Source organism: Rattus norvegicus, chromosome 7, assembly GCF_036323735.1.
Source record: "Rattus norvegicus strain BN/NHsdMcwi chromosome 7, GRCr8, whole genome shotgun sequence".
Taxonomy (NCBI): Eukaryota; Metazoa; Chordata; class Mammalia; order Rodentia; family Muridae; genus Rattus; species Rattus norvegicus.
Genome location: NC_086025.1, coordinates 52,877,942 through 52,893,718, shown reverse-complemented (window position 1 = coordinate 52,893,718; position 15,777 = coordinate 52,877,942). Strand labels below are relative to the sequence as shown.

General features: G+C 40.1%; 1 protein-coding gene across 1 annotated transcript; it reads left to right on the top strand.

Annotated features, from left to right (window-relative positions):
* The first annotated feature begins 38 nt into the window (after window positions 1-38).
* On the top strand, window positions 39-14,708 carry Thap2 (THAP domain containing 2). The gene is made up of 3 exons (NM_001394993.1): window positions 39-251; window positions 7,409-7,604; window positions 10,484-14,708. Exons 1-3 carry the CDS (start codon window positions 181-183, stop codon window positions 10,868-10,870), a joined length of 654 nt encoding a protein of 217 aa, NP_001381922.1. The 5' UTR covers window positions 39-180; the 3' UTR covers window positions 10,871-14,708.
* The last annotated feature ends 1,069 nt before the right edge of the window (window positions 14,709-15,777 follow it).

Genomic DNA, 15,777 nt, shown 5'->3' with positions numbered 1-15,777 from the left:
TAATAAAGAAAAAGGGGAGTGCGGCCTCCCTCCCACTTCGGTACTGTGCACGCCCCTCTTCCCACCCCGCTCTCTGCGCGGAGCTTGTCGCCTGCCTCGTTTGTCTAGCGTTTGACAGAAGCTTAGCGGGCAGCGCCTCAGAACTGGCGTAAGGTAGCGCCGAATGAGGGGCCGGGGGAAATGCCGACCAATTGCGCCGCGGCGGGCTGTGCTGCTACCTACAACAAGCACATTAACATCAGCTTCCACAGGTAACCTGGGCAGGGAGTGGGGTGGCGGGAACGGGAGCCTAACCGGCCTGAGTCTCGGTCGCGTCAAAAGAACAAGGTCCTCTGACTTTAGTTAGCAGGGGAGCATCACTCTTGTCCTTTGTGTGTGGTTTCTCACATCTGGAAACATTTGCTCCTTTTCCGAGGAAAGTTTACCAAATTTGCAAAAAAAGAAAAGGAAAGAAAGAAAGATCGATCCGAGTTATTGTGACTGACACGCCTTACATTAAAAAGTGATGAATGTACTTTTATTTTCTACTCTTTTATTTTTATATCTTAGACCATGCCTTGAGAACAGTGACGCTATAAGGGAAAGCTCATTTCCCGTTCAAGCCAACAAATCACTCTAAAAGCCTGGTGTGTTCGAGTTAATTTTCACTAGTGGAATTGAGGTGGGAAACCTAAGAGTCACATATGGTAACTGACGAGTCAATCACTGACGGCCCTGTAATTAAGCAATGTTTATCAAAGAGGCAAACAGAAAGAAGCTCTCCTAAAACAGAATCACACACACACACACACACACACACACACACACACACACACACACACACACAATCTAGGTTTTGTTTTTCCTTGGTTGAACACTCAGCCATGTCTTTAGTTGTGTTAAGTCAAGCTCTCCAAAGCATTTGAACACTACCTTGAATATAATAGGTACTCAATAAATGGTCACCTTTCCTTCAAGAACTGCCACCTGCCTGAACAAAAGAAATTCTAAAAACTTAACTGAAAACAATTTTGATTTTTATCTGCCCCACCATATACCTTGTGATCTTAGAATATAGAAAATATCTTTGCTCTTTTTCCTATCCCACTATTACTGCGTGCATCCCCTAACTGAAAGGTGCCACTTTAAAAATCCTCCTGACCTTTGTTTTTAAGCTATTTCATGCAAATGTAGAGCTTTATTCATTCTTATAGCTAAGGTACACTGGGTCCCTAATTGCCTGACATTATGCTAATGATGTGGAAAGTTCTTACCCTCAGGGACTTTAGAATTGAATACAGGAGTAAGGCATAATCACAGTTGAGTACCACAGAGAAGACATTCAAAGAGACCTAATTTAGCCTCAGGAAGTCAAAGGACACTTCACAAAAAAGGTGACATGTCAGATGAGACCAGAGGCTGACATAGGTTTGGTCTTCTATATTAAAGCGTTTTCTGTTTTGTTCCCGGAGTACTTGAAAAAGCGCTGAAGAGTATAAAAAGACTAGAGCGATTAGATTTACATAATAAAAAGCCTTCTGGCAGCAGTGTAGAGTTAAGAGTGATACTTAAAGTGCTAGTCAAGCATCACCAAAGACGGAGGAAGCCATATAGAATGCTAATCCGTCTGCTATTTCCTTCACAGGGAAATTCTGGTACATGTCAACTGATGTAAACACTGATGCTTAGCTGTGAGTACGGGAGCGCTGAATGACAGGAGTTGAGTGAGCTGTAACAAAGGGAGCCCAAGCTTGGTGTGCTCATACATGGCTATAACCCCGGAACAGAGGAAGAGGCCAGCCTGAGCTACACAGAGCCTGTCTCAAAATAAAACTTTAATAAATATAAGGAAGCATTCAGTGGTCTAGAATAAGATGCTCTTGGCAGTAAAGATGAAGAGAAATGGGCAGATTTGAGAAAATGTTTAAGGAGAATTTCCTGGACTTGATAATACGATGTGGACCATGAAAGGGAGAAGTCTAGCCACTAAAAGCAAAGTGTAAGAGATGTACAACGGAGAGCCTGGTGAGCTGGCTCACAACTACAGTCTTAGAACTCAGGAGTCTGAGCCACCCTACATTCAAGGCCTGCCTGATTCCAGAGTAAAACCCCATCTCAAACAAAAGTAGGTTGAGTGTTGTCGCATGCCTACAGACAGGCAGGAGATTCCTGTGCGTTTGAGGCCAGCCTGGTCTGCAAAGCAAGTTCCAGGAACCAGAATTATTACACAGATACAGAGAAACCATGTCTTAAGAATGCAAAAGAAAAAGAAAATATAGACAGCATACAATACTGTTTATCTAATGGGAAATTGACATTTTAATGGTGACCTTAGAAATTTAGGTCTTGTAATCGCTAGGCAGGCACATTCCGATATTCCTACATTCCTGTTACATGGGAAGAGTAAGCAGAAGGCTTACCATGAGTTTAAGACCAGTCTTAGTTACAGGAAGAATTTGAGGTTTGGCTCCAAATACAACATGCAAAGAGGGAAGGGGGAATTAGGACAATGTTAGAATAATAATATGTTCTTGTTTTTATAAATACAAATAGTATTTAATTTCTCTTGTAGGTCATAGACACATAGACACACACACTATCCTCTCTCTCTCTCTCTCTCTCTCTCTCTCTCTCTCTCTGTGTGTGTGTGTGTGTGTGTGTGTGTGTGTGTGTGTGTGTGTGTGTGTCAGTCAGGGTCTCACTATGGATGGCTGGCTCATACTGGACATAGAATGGATCATCAGTTAAGAATGTTTATTGTTCTTGCAGAGGTCCTTTGTTTGCTTCCCAGCCCACACACAGCAGCTCACAAACAGAAGATTCTACACCTCCTTTGATTTCCGTGGGCTCTATCATGCACATTGTACACATAGATACATTTAGACATGTACACATAAAAAATAAAAATAATTTTAAAAATTATGTCGCCTAAATTTATTTTCAATTTTTGTATACCTCTCTACATCTTAACCTAAATTGCCTCTGTTAACATGCCCTGGGCCTTATTTTCATGATTTGTGCTCTTTTTTTTTTTTTTTTTTTCCTTTAGCCGTTGCTCTTTCTTTTTTTTTTTTTTTTTTTTTTTTTTTTTTTATTAACTTGAGTATTTCTTATATACATTTCGAGTGTTATTCCCTTTCCCGGTTTCCGAGCAAACATCCCCCTCCCCCCTCCCCTTCCTTATGGGTGTTCCCCTCCCAACCCTCCCCCCATTGCCGCCCTCCCCCCATAGACTAGTTCACTGTGGGTTCAGTCTTAGCAGGACCCAGGGCTTCCCCTTCCACTGGTGCTCTTACTAGGCTATTCATTGCTACCTATGGGGTCAGAGTCCAGGGTCAGTCCATGTATAGTCTTTAGGTAGTGGCTTAGTCCCTGGAAGCTCTGGTTGCTTGGCATTGTTGTACTTTTGGGGTCTCGAGCCCCTTCTTTTTTTACTCAGTAAAATAATCTCCACTTTTAAATTTGTCATTAGTCTTATGATTTTTCTTCTTTGCTTTGTTTTAATCTCTTCTACTAACCCATCTCAAACTCTTATTCAAAATGATCCACCTGTGTCTATGTGTCCCACTTGTGATCTACATTTTAAAATATCCCCTAAACAGTAGAAGTCCTTATCTCTAATGATTAAAAGGCTGTTTGTAGGCCAGATGTGTACTGTTACCCTGGTCCTCTGCCAGTCCCATCCATCCAGTATCAGTAGGGAATCGCCATCAGTTAAATATACCGAATCCCAGTTCTCCTTTTCAGTAAGTGGAAATCCCATCCACTGAGCAAGCTGGAAGCCGTCCAACTTGATGTATCACTCTTCCCTCTTGACTGGGTACTGGCTTCCCTCTTAACAGCCTCTTGACTGGCTCACTGGCTCCAACTCATGCATCTAACCACCCTTTTATAGTCATTGGTCTACAGCTACACACTGACCATTGTCATTTCAAAAAAGGGGAAAGCCCCAGTGTGGAGTATTTGCCCAGCTTCTACAATGCATTCACTCTCACTGAGCTTGGTTTCAAGCCACCAATATGACATGACATGACTGTGAAGATAAGAAGAGGTGTACAGTACCACACTAATCTATAGTGGTTCTGCAATACAGATGCAATGGGCATAATAACTTCCAAAAACAGAGATTGGGGCTAGAGAGATAACTCAGCAGCTGAGTGTGTGTTCTTCCAGAGCACCCAGGTTCAATTCCCAGCACCCACAACAGGCAGCTCAATCTGTAACTCCAGCTCTAAGGGACCCAACTTCTGACCTCCTTGGGTTTCTTGGTTCATGTGTATATATCCACACAAAGAAACACACATGATTAAAAAGTACTTTGATTAAAAGTAGTTATTAGTAAAATGTTAGGAAATTAGATTTTGATAATGGCTGTATCTAACAGATTATTCTGTCAGGTCTTTCATCCATTTATGACTTGTCTTCTTTGTCAAGAAGGCCCATGTCTATTTCATGCCTTGTGCCCAAGACTCATAACTTCATATTCATATATCCAGTTTAAAACCCTTTCTTGGGGCCTTCTAAATAAATCATCATGTCCTACTCCACACGGCTCCATCCTTGCTCCTTTATAAAAGACCTACTATGCCACTAAACTAAGCATTTACATCTCTTAATCTTTAAAAGGAGTCCAGAGAACAACCTTGGATGTCGTGTGTGTGTGTGTGTGTGTGTGTGTGTGTGTGTGTGTGTGTGTGTGTGGTGTGCTGTTTTGAGGCAGGGTCTCTCACTGTCCTGAAACTTTCCAAACTTGATCGCCAGAGCCATGTCTTCAGTCCTTAGAAGCATTCCTATCTTACATTATAAATTATAGAATGCAATACCTGGGGCTGGGGGTGTACCTCAATGGTAGATATTCATTTAGTATATATGAGAGACCTTGGTTTTGATCCTAGCACCACTATTATCAAAAATGGAGATCTACAAAAGTTAGGAAATGTTGCCTCTGTGTCCAGATACTGTGCAAAGGAGCTAGCACTGGACTTCTGGTAATCCAACAACAGTGTTGTCAGTCAGTCTGCTAAAAAGTTAGAACTACTTAATTTTCTACCTCCTAAATTACAATGTACTCTCAGAGGCTAGGCATTTTTTTGTTACTGCCACATCTAAATCGTCTAAGAATGTAAGAGGTAGTCCACCATTTATTTTAAATACAAGCTAAATAGCATCGTTCAAACTATTGAGTGATGCTTCTACAGCAGGAAATGTTTATAAAAACCTTGGGTTTGCTATGTGGACAAGAATATATCCATCGGTTACCACCATATGAGTTTGTTAATATAAGATGATTTTTAGGGGCTGGAGAGATGGCTCAGCAGTTAAGAGCACTGGCTATTCTTCCAGAGGTCCTGGATTCAATTCCCAGCACCCACATTTTCCCTAGTAAAATGACTCTTCAGCTGGGCTTGACAAACCACTAAATAATTAAAGAGTTCTTTGAAATGAGGTTGAGAGGTAAGTGCTAAGCTAAATGCAGTGGCTCACTCCTGTAATCCCAGCACTAGAAGGCTGAGGCAGAAGGACTGTAGAGTTTCAGATTGGCCCTAGACTGCAGTATGCTACAGTCCAGTGTGGGTAGATAGGTAGGCCCTGTCTCAGAGGGTGATGCAGACATGCGGACTGAGCAGGGTGGTAAATTTATCAGAAAATTGAGTTTAATTAAAATGCCAAAATACTGTGAACTGTGGAGTGACAGCAAATCTTTAGGGCATGTCTGCCCAGAGGAATGATATTTAGAGCACATCTGGGTTTTCATCTTCTATGTTCTCATCACTGGCAGCGTGTGACAATCTAATTCCATACGTCTGATAGGCCTTCTGAACCACATGATCTCACATGGATCTTAAGTTCTTTTTATACACAAGTTAGTACATGCAGAGGATACAGTAATCAAACTAAAGAAGATAAGCAGCAGGATGGCTCACTGAGTAAAGACACTTGCCATGTAAAACAATCTGATTTTGATCCCCAGAACCCATGTAGAGGTTGAAGGAGAAAACCAGCTCAGCTTGGCCTCCGACTTCCCTTTGCAAGTTGGCACACGTGACCACACACATATACAATACCAGAGGGATCATTTTAGCATTCATATTTTTCCTGTGTATTTGAGAGAGAAGGACCGTGCGTACACATGCCTACACGTGAAGGGCAGAGGGCGGCTTGTGAGAGTTGGTTTTCTTTCTCCTGCCATGTGGGCCCAGGGAACCAAACTCAGGTTATGAGGTTCCATGTTCTTACCTAAGGAGTCATCTCACTGGTCCTAGATTTAAAAAGAAAAAAGAATTGCAACCGAAATTTAACTATGTTTTATTCCTGCATTTCTAACTCAGTTAACAAACCTAGAATTATTAGAAACACCCTTCAAACTTTCGTCTCCCTTCAGCAGCGTATGTTGGATGAATGTGTCTTTCGGATTTGAAATAAATAGGAAAGGAAAAGGATAGCTACAGGTGATTTATCTTATACAGCCGTGTCTCTGCCATGCTCCATGTCTCCAGATCTCTTAAAAGCAGCGTATCTGTGTAGAAACTGAGCTATTTATATATTCTGCATTCATATTAATAGATTAATTTTTGTCAAGTTCTTATTAGTCAATTCAAAGAAAAGCAGATAAATAATAATGACTGATTTCCTCAAGAAACAGCTTTGGAGGTTGGGGGGAGCCGGGGAGGAGAAGAAAAAAAAAAAAAGAAACAGCTTTGAAGCCAACAAAATGGCTGTGCAAAAGCCATTGCTATACAAACCATAGACCCTGAGTTCCATTCCCAGAACCCAGGGTGGAAGGAGAGAATCAAATCACTTCCCCCAGAAGTTTTCTCACATCCACATGTTTGCCAGTGCTTGTTCATGCGTTCGCTCGCTCTCTCTCTCTCTCTCCCCCCTTCCTCCCTCCCTCCCTCTCTCCCTCTCTCTCTCTCCCTTCTTTCCTCTTTCTTCTCTCTCTCTCTGTGTGCACACAGTTTTCTTTGAAAATATATAACTCATACACTGGAAATTTTAATGGAGAAAATATAAAACAATGATGTAGGAAAGACAGAAAGGAGTGCTATCATCTAGACTTTCCTTGTTAAAATGTAGTCTTCAACGTACCTGACTTATTTGCTATATAGCAGCAGATACAGCATGTGTAATTCCTCCTGCTTGTGATCATTCTACATAGGAGTGTTATTTGTGTTTTAGTTATTGCCCATGTTAAAGGCTGGATTGGAGGGAATAGCTCTTTTTTTAAAGTTTGAAAAGGCTATTAAGGTCAGTTCTTCACTAAATTTTTATAACTATAAAAATTTGTATAAATTGGCATCTGAAGATTGCTTAATTTTTTACATAAATTTTTGCATAAATGAGAGACTTTCTTAAAATGTAACTATTTTAAGTACAACAAAAGCAGGACCGCTGGAATTTGAGTTGCTTTTTGTTTTCTTGTTTTAAGGTTTCCTTTGGATCCCAAAAGAAGAAAAGAATGGGTTCGCCTGGTTAGGCGCAAAAACTTTGTGCCAGGGAAACACACTTTTCTTTGCTCAAAGCACTTTGAAGCCTCCTGTTTTGACCTAACAGGACAAACTCGAAGACTTAAAATGGATGCTGTTCCAACCATTTTTGATTTTTGTACCCATATAAAGTCTCTGGTAGGTCACTCTCCTTTCTTAAACCATGTTTTAGATCCTGTTATCTTTTGCTTGTATAAGAAAGCAACTTGAATTGTGTTAAAATGAATGTGTAATGACACACCTCAAAAAAGCAACCAGCTCGCCCTTGTACAGTAAAGGTCCAGACTAGAGGTAGAGGTCAAAGCTCCTGACTCCCAGTCTGTTTCCCCAGTGAATTCCAAACATTTCAGGTTTTGGACTTTTAGATTAAGGATGCTCCTCAGGTAAAATCTATACGAACACTCCAAGTATCAAACACTTTGCATATTGGGTACTTTACCAGAATTGTGGCCTCACAGAACTACAAATTATTAGTTATTATCAGTAAATGTACCATTGGCAAAACCAAAGAAGATACTAATGAAACCTTCAGAATCACTCTCTTCTGATTTCAAGGTGACAAAGTGCTGTGCAAGTAAGTACTTTAAGAACACATATTCAGTTATGCAAGTTATGGTGCTTCATAAGAAATGGTAGAGATCATTCAGTGTACGTATGAGGACTTGGGGGTTCGGGAGGGAAGGTTTTTGACCACACTTAGAACAGTTTACTTCGGTGGTAGAACTAAAGCCAGGGAGTTGAGTGATAAATTATCAATTGTTGACTTATTTGAAAGAAAAGAGAATTGGGTACAGGTTGAATGAATTAGAACAAGTTCAAGGCAGCCTTTAGTTCCACATGAGTCAGAAGGAGGTAGATTTCTGTGAGTTAAAGGCCAGCCACATCTACTTATTGAGTTCCTGTGCAGCAAGAGTTATGTGCAGCTACATAGTAAGACCCTGTCTCAAAAGCAAAACAAACACAGCCACTTGGTTTAAGGGTGCAAATACAGTTTTGTTACAGTAGAGTGTGTCCAGCGACACACCAGGTTTGATGACCAGCACTAGGGGAAAGAGACAAGAGGAGAAAGAAATATTGTATCTGGTTAGCTAAGATCTGATTAGAGAAGAAACACCGAGAAAGTCACCATAAGACAGAAAAGGTAGGAAACACTGGGGGATTTAAAAAGGGCATCTCCCTCTAAGAAAGGGAAAGCCATTGTATGAGTTACTTGTGACATTGGAAGTGGTCGTGAGTTAGTGTTATAATATGCTGGGGGGTGGGGGTGGCTGTGCTGCAGATGTTGGAAAAGCTGCAGAAAACAAGGGCTTATTTCTAAACCTTTCACACTTGAGCACCTCAACCTGACCTGAGTTCAGACTCAGGTATGTATTGAAATTGAAATGTACCGTCAACTGGCACAGGGAATGAACACATGTGGTTAGGTCCTCAGGAGGCAGAGGCAGGAGAAGTTCAAGGTCATCTGCTAAACAGAAGAAGGTCTGACACCAACCTGGACAGCATGATGAAAGAGGGAACCCCATTTCTGACATTTTGATCATTTATGCAGTAACTATTAAACTTTTCATTATGCCAGAATCTGTTAGATGCTTTGAAAATGAAGAGCCAAGGGAGACTGCCATTTCTCTGTGGAGAGAGGCCATCTGTAGGCTTTATGATAATAGGGACTATAACTTCTTCACCATTATTTCCCCAAGATTAATGTTTCCATAAGTGGTTGGGAATGCGTCTGCTTTGCTTTGGTTTTTGTTTGTTTTCTGTTTGAAGAAACAATCTCGCTATGGAGGTAGCCCAAGCTATCTTTAAATTTACACTATCTAACCCAAGCTATTTCTCTATGGGTGCTTTGCTTGAATGTAGATCTGCACCATGAATGTGCCTGGTGCCTGTGGAGACCAGAAGAGGACATTGGATCTCCTGGGGAAAACTGCATTACACATGGCTGTTAGCCGCCATGTGGGGGTGGAATTGAACCTGGGTCCTTTGGAAGAACTACCAGTGCTCTTAACCACTGAGCTCTCACCCAGCCATACAAGCCACTTTTGAACTAGGCATCCTCCTGCCTCTGCACCCAAAATGCAAAGTGGACCTTTACTTTACTTTTTGGCTTTTTTGAGGCATTTCACTGTGTAGCTCTAGACTAGTCTCAAGTTATATCAATCCTGCCTCAGCCTCCTGAATGCAGGGATCACAAATGTGTCCCATCATACAGGGAGTGAATGTCTATTTAATAAATGAGAGACAGAGTTATAAGATATGACACAATAGGAAAATCACAAGTAGTTTGATATTTCTGGAGTATACAAGGCAAAGGAATCCTTAGCTTCCTGGATTAGAAAAAAAAATTCTAGCCAGATTTTAAATCTTTGAAGGTTTAGTGTAAAGAACTAATATCTAAGTCTGTTTAGAAGCTTGGTACCTAAGAATTTGTCCCTGTAAATATGTGAGTTCTTGTTTAAGTAGATTACAGGTCTGAACTATTCATCTAGTTGAAAAACTAATATTAACTAAAAGAGAGATCAGATCAATATCATCGATAACACAAAATGTCTAAGCAAATTTTAATTTGGGCTTAGTAAAAGGAATTGGAAAAGATTTTTTTAATCTCCATAGAATCATATTGAATAATCTGGAAGATACCTTGAAAGTCCACTGCATATTTTGAAATCAGTGTTTAATAAGTCTGTAGATAAAGGACATAAGAAAGGCATAGTGGCAACATGGTTTTAATCCATTCACTCAGGAGGCAGAGGCAGGTGGGGGTCTCAGTTCAAGGAAGCAGCCAGAGCTGTAAGAGAGACCCTGACTCAAAAAAGAAAAGCACAAGGTGACTAAAGTTCATTCAACCTTTTGAGAATCTTAAGCCATGATCACATGAGGTAGCCTGCTGGTGTTGCCCATTAAACTTTAAAAACAGTTCCTAAAAGATCAGTTTAAATACAGTGTTACTCAAAACTGGTCACTGTTTACTTATTTGTGATATTCATAATTTATGTTAAACTCTCTGTTGGGCTCAGAAACTCAAGTCAAGGAATCTACTGAAGAAAAGCAACAGTTTTACTTCAGCCGGACCATGTAATTTAAAGCTGAATAGTAGTCAACAAGTACTGCTCGAACACAGCTATGCCTTCAGGAGCCCTGTGGAGGCGAAGAAGAGGATAATTAAACTAGAAAGAGAAATAGCAAGCCTGAGAAGAAAAATGAAAACTTGCCTGCAAAGAGAACGCAGAGCGACTCGAAGATGGATCAAAGCCACATGCTTTGTGAAGAGTTTAGAAGCAGGCAACATGCTACCTAAGGGCATCTCAGAACAGATTTTGCCAACCGCCTTAAGCAGTCTTCCTTTGGAAAATTTAAAAATTCTTCAACAAGATCAGCAAGATAAAACATTACCAGTTCTCTAAATGTAAGATAGACAAGAATATCTGCACTTAAGTTTTCCTTACACAGGACCCAATGCCTATCTCCTGCCGTCGCCAACCATACTCGGGCTATTACACTACAATCAAGTGCTTAAGTTTTACTTGAAGTAGCAATATCACTGGTGGAGACCTGAGAAAGTGTCAGTGACAAGTTTGGGAATGAGAAGAAGTGCCTTACATGAGGATTATGTACTTAGACTTCATTGTCCTAGGAAACCCTGTTAGAGGTTGTTTCTGGTTGTGTTCCTTTAAGCTAATAGGGATGACAAATGATATGTTCCTACAAGTGAAGGCATTCCGCACCAAAGCTGGGCTAGTACATTCAAAAGAACATGTCAAGTAGGAGCTAGTCACGTTAAACATGAGCTGAAACTACTGGACTTTCTATGAATTAAATTATTGGGATAGTGGTTGAAAATTTGTAGACTAAAACCTCTGGGGTACAGGGCAAGGGTTTTTTTCTTTCTTTCTTTTTTAGCCTTTTGTATTTTAACCAGTGAAAGTAAGCTTATCATGGCCTTCCTTATAAGAACATTGGATTTAAAAGTAGGTTGTAAAATAATTTGAAAATAGCATTTTGAATGTGAAATACCTTTGAGACTCCAAACTAAGGCAAGGCCTCAAGTACCTCAGACTGGGAAAAGCTGGTGAGTTATATTTAACTTCTAAGAAAATACACAGGAAATAATGCAGAATCTGAAGTCTAGCTTTTACCTTGATGAACTAAATAGGCAAATGCATACTATTCTTTTTCTTATAATAGAAATATTGAATTTCCAAATTCACAGTTGATACATTGATAAACACTTTTAGACCATTTGTTCTTTGTGTTGATAGCAAATTCTTAAGCTGGTGATTCTTTTCGTGACTACTACTTAGTTGTCTTTTTATGTCAAAAATAGCGTCTGCCCTTTAATAAATCGCAGTATAATTTAATCACAGGGAAGTACTTACTATGCTGTGTTTCAGACCCAGGACAAGCAGCTGAGGAACATATTTAGCACATCAAGGTGAGGCTATGAAAACTTCTAAGAAGGTATCTGAGAGCCTAAGAAGGTGTTAGGAGGTTGGGAAGTTGAGCATAGAGGCTGCGGTATGCCATCCATGCCTGGTAACAGACAGAGACTGGGGATCTGAGTGGAGCCCAGGTCCACTTTGGTATACTAAATATGCACCTCAGCCACTTGTCCTGGCTCCGAAACCCAACAGTGCTACGTTAAAACAGACTCAGTTTTTCTTACCCATCAGCTTGCTTTTTAACATTCTTTTTTTAGAAAATCAAAACTTTAATTCATAATGGAAGTAAAATACAGTCCTCTAAAATAATGTGTCTCTGTGATAAAGCTATGCAAATACTGATATTTATAAAACAGAAATATCGAGATGGCTCTTCTGGTACCACTTGTACCTTGAAAAGGCCTTATTGTCACTAACTGTCTAATAAAAGGGCCCTCCCTTCAAAATAAGAGCCCTTCCTTCAAATTCAAAGCCCTTCCTTCAAAGAGCTTTGGCTAAGGAAGTGCATTCACATAAGTTATTTAGTTCTTCCAGTTTGTGAGATCACCATAAGAATGTAACATGCCTGATCGCAAATAACTGTAAATCTTTCCTACACAGAGATGGGATTTGGACTCTCTGTCATCTCTTGAGCTGTTTCTGTCTGTCCTGCCAAGTTATCAGCACTGTTTAGTAAGGACCATGTTTCCTGCAAACACAGTGGATGGCTGTCTTAGTTTCTGTGTGATGCTTATAACCAATACTCTGTAAGTTCTTTTATAGATGTGATCATCCTTGTTAGCTATCTTAAGTATTGGGTAAAGTTCCTTAAACTTGTCATCGTATAGTTTTTCCTAATGCTGGTTCATGTGTCTTTATATTATGTCAACTATCAACTGCAAACACACTGACTAGTACCTACTTGGTAGCCTAAAATAAGCGGGGCAACTTATCATATTAACATAACCTATGTTCTCAAAATGTAAACTTTCGTATGGCTTCCCATGTTCGCCAAGCACTAATTAATGTGGTCTGGTTAGGGTTAATACTTGATATTTAATACACTTTTAAATCATAAATGTACAGCATTGTAAAACACAATGCACTTTTGGCAAAGTTGCATATCTTCACTCATTATTATCAGCCTTTAGTTTCTTTGGGGTGTTTTGTTTGTGTGCTGGAAATTGAACCCAGGGCTTCCTGCATGCATACGCCCCTGCTGAGCCAGATCCCCAGTCTTTTACAGTCACTATTTTTGGACTTCATTGAATAAACAATCCTCAGTAAATGTAATTTTCTTCCTATTTTCTTCATGTTGTTTTTCCTGGTAACATGCTTCAAAGTGTCTTTACATGACTGTATTAATAACACACCTGTCTGCCTTTAAAATAGCTTCCTAGCTGAACATGCTAACACATATCCGTCAGGCTAGAATGGAAGGAGAAGGAAGAGAAGGTGGGGAAAAGTGAATTCCAAGCTTTTAAAAACAGTCTAGGAGTCTTAAAATCCTGCCTTCAGTTTGCTGATAGATTTTAGTTTTTTTTTTTTTTTTAGTTGACTGCATAGTGTAAAACTGATGGTGAGGTGTGATGAAGCCCAGAGACAAATGTTCTCTAGGCTTCAGAGGAATGGGGAGTGGGCCCAAAACTTGAGCCAGCCCAGGCTATTTGAGTCCTTCTTTGGGAAATAAACCAATCAGAATTACCACAGCTCTCGACAGTCATGCATGCCTCACAGATCTTCTATCTATCCAGTGTGTCTACAAGCTGCTAACATCCACAAAGAAAAAGCTAAGAATGAAAACAACTGAAGGTTAGGAACTTACTTGATAGGAAGGCAAGTACTGGACTGGGAGATGTGACCCGTTCAGCATGCATCAAGTCCAAGGTTCAAACTCCAACACCCAAAGGGGTTAGATATGACATTCTCTGCCCTTCTGTTGCTGCAAGCCTCCTGAAAGAACGGTGCTTGAATACGAGGTGAATTCTGTGAAAGAAGTAGGTGTAAGATGCTTCAGTACATACTGTGGACTGGAAACTCAATGGGAAAATGTAGAAACTTCAGACTTACTTACAACCAAGTGACTCTCTTTTGAAATAAAATGGATTTCTCTTAAAATGACTGGTGAGAGGTAGGCAGAACACTAGGCTTTGGCCTGAGTTCAGTGTTTCTGGGTCCTAACCCTTTAAAATACACACACACACACACTGAACAGATCGAAATGATAACTTTGCCAAAAGGTCAAAGCTGAGAACTAGAATATTTGGAATTTGGTATTTTGGGGAAAAAATAATGCTATTGACAGGATTCTGAACTAACTCATGAAACAGTTGTTTTTCAGTCTCTGCCTTTCTCCTTGCAAGCTGGATTCACACAAGAAGGTACCTCTGTTTATTCTCTCGCACACTACTCTGTCCCACTTGCAGAGATGTGAATGCCTGAGGTCTACACAGTCTCGGATGAACACGTGTCTTCTACCCTCCAGTTCTCTTTTTAATATGTTATTAAATTAGGAAAAATCATGCGTTTTAGAAAAGCAGAGGATAAACTTTAACTGTACTAAAGTTGTTTGAGATACTTGCTCATGGTGTGTATGGAGATTTTGTTGTGTTCTCTCATTTCTCAGTGTTAGAAAACGGGTACGTTTTTATTTTGATATGATAGAGAAACTAAACTTTATATCAGGAGGGGATTCTTTTGATATTTATACAGTCGAATACTTTACAAAGTTAAGGATTTTGTAATGTCTTATTAAACCATAACATTGTACTCACAAAAAAAGTATTTGGAATTTGTTACTATTAAAAAGTTGTTTCCCATGGAATTTTTGTCATCCTGTTATTTCTAAAGGTGAACATTTCTGTAAAGGCCTTTACTCTAACCTGAACCCACAAACTCTGTACTCTTTCTTCTGAGTTGAAGCAAACTGTGAAACAGGTAAAGAACAAGTGGGGCCTTAATGGCAGATTGGTTTCAGGTCATTGCTAAGTGTACATCACTGCGCCATTTGAAATGTCCATGCTTTCTAAGCTAAATAGACCAAGGACTGTAAAGGTTCGTGTGGAGTCAGGATACAACTCAGTGGCCGAGTCCCGATCTACCAGGCACAAGGCTCCAGGTCCCATCGCCAGGACTAAAACACACACAAATAACTTCCCTTTTTTGTTCTCTGACAGCTTGAGGCATGCACGAAGACTTAGTGATAGATACAATAGTCAAAGCACTGCTTTAATGGTGTTCTTTAATGCTTCATAAAATAGCATTTTAACAGTAACTGGGATATTTACCACGCACAATAAACAAGAGATGAGGCTCCTGTTCTCAGGTCTACAGTAAGGATCTTTCCACTTACTTGTCCTGTCTTCACTATAACCCACTTTTAGAAAGTCAATGGGATTCAACAAATTGGTGTTTCGTGCTGCCTGGCTTTTAAAACTTTGTTTTCCAAACATTAAAAAGAATGAGATCCGGGCTGGAGAGATGGCTCAAGGGTTAAGAGCACTAGCTGTTCTTCCAGAGGTCATGAGTTCAAATCCCAGCAACCACATGGTGGCTCACAGCCATCTGTATTTGGATCTAAAGCCCTCTTCTGGTGTGTCAGCAACAGTGTGTCCATATACATAAAATAAATAAACAAATCTTTAAAAAAAAAATGAGATCCAATGTCAAGAAATGATATATGTGTCTGAGACAAGCTTCCAGTTTAAGAAATTCTTTGGTAAATATTCTAAATTGTCTTTATTAACTCCTCTTCGTCCTCTTGAACATCCTGTTTCATCCTCTTCTTAACTCGCAAACTTTTTAGAGCTCCCTTCTCTGACAAGGGGCTCCTGCCTATAAGATCAGTGCTTTACCATGGGACTGCTAACACTAGCAGGCCTCCCTGCCACCTT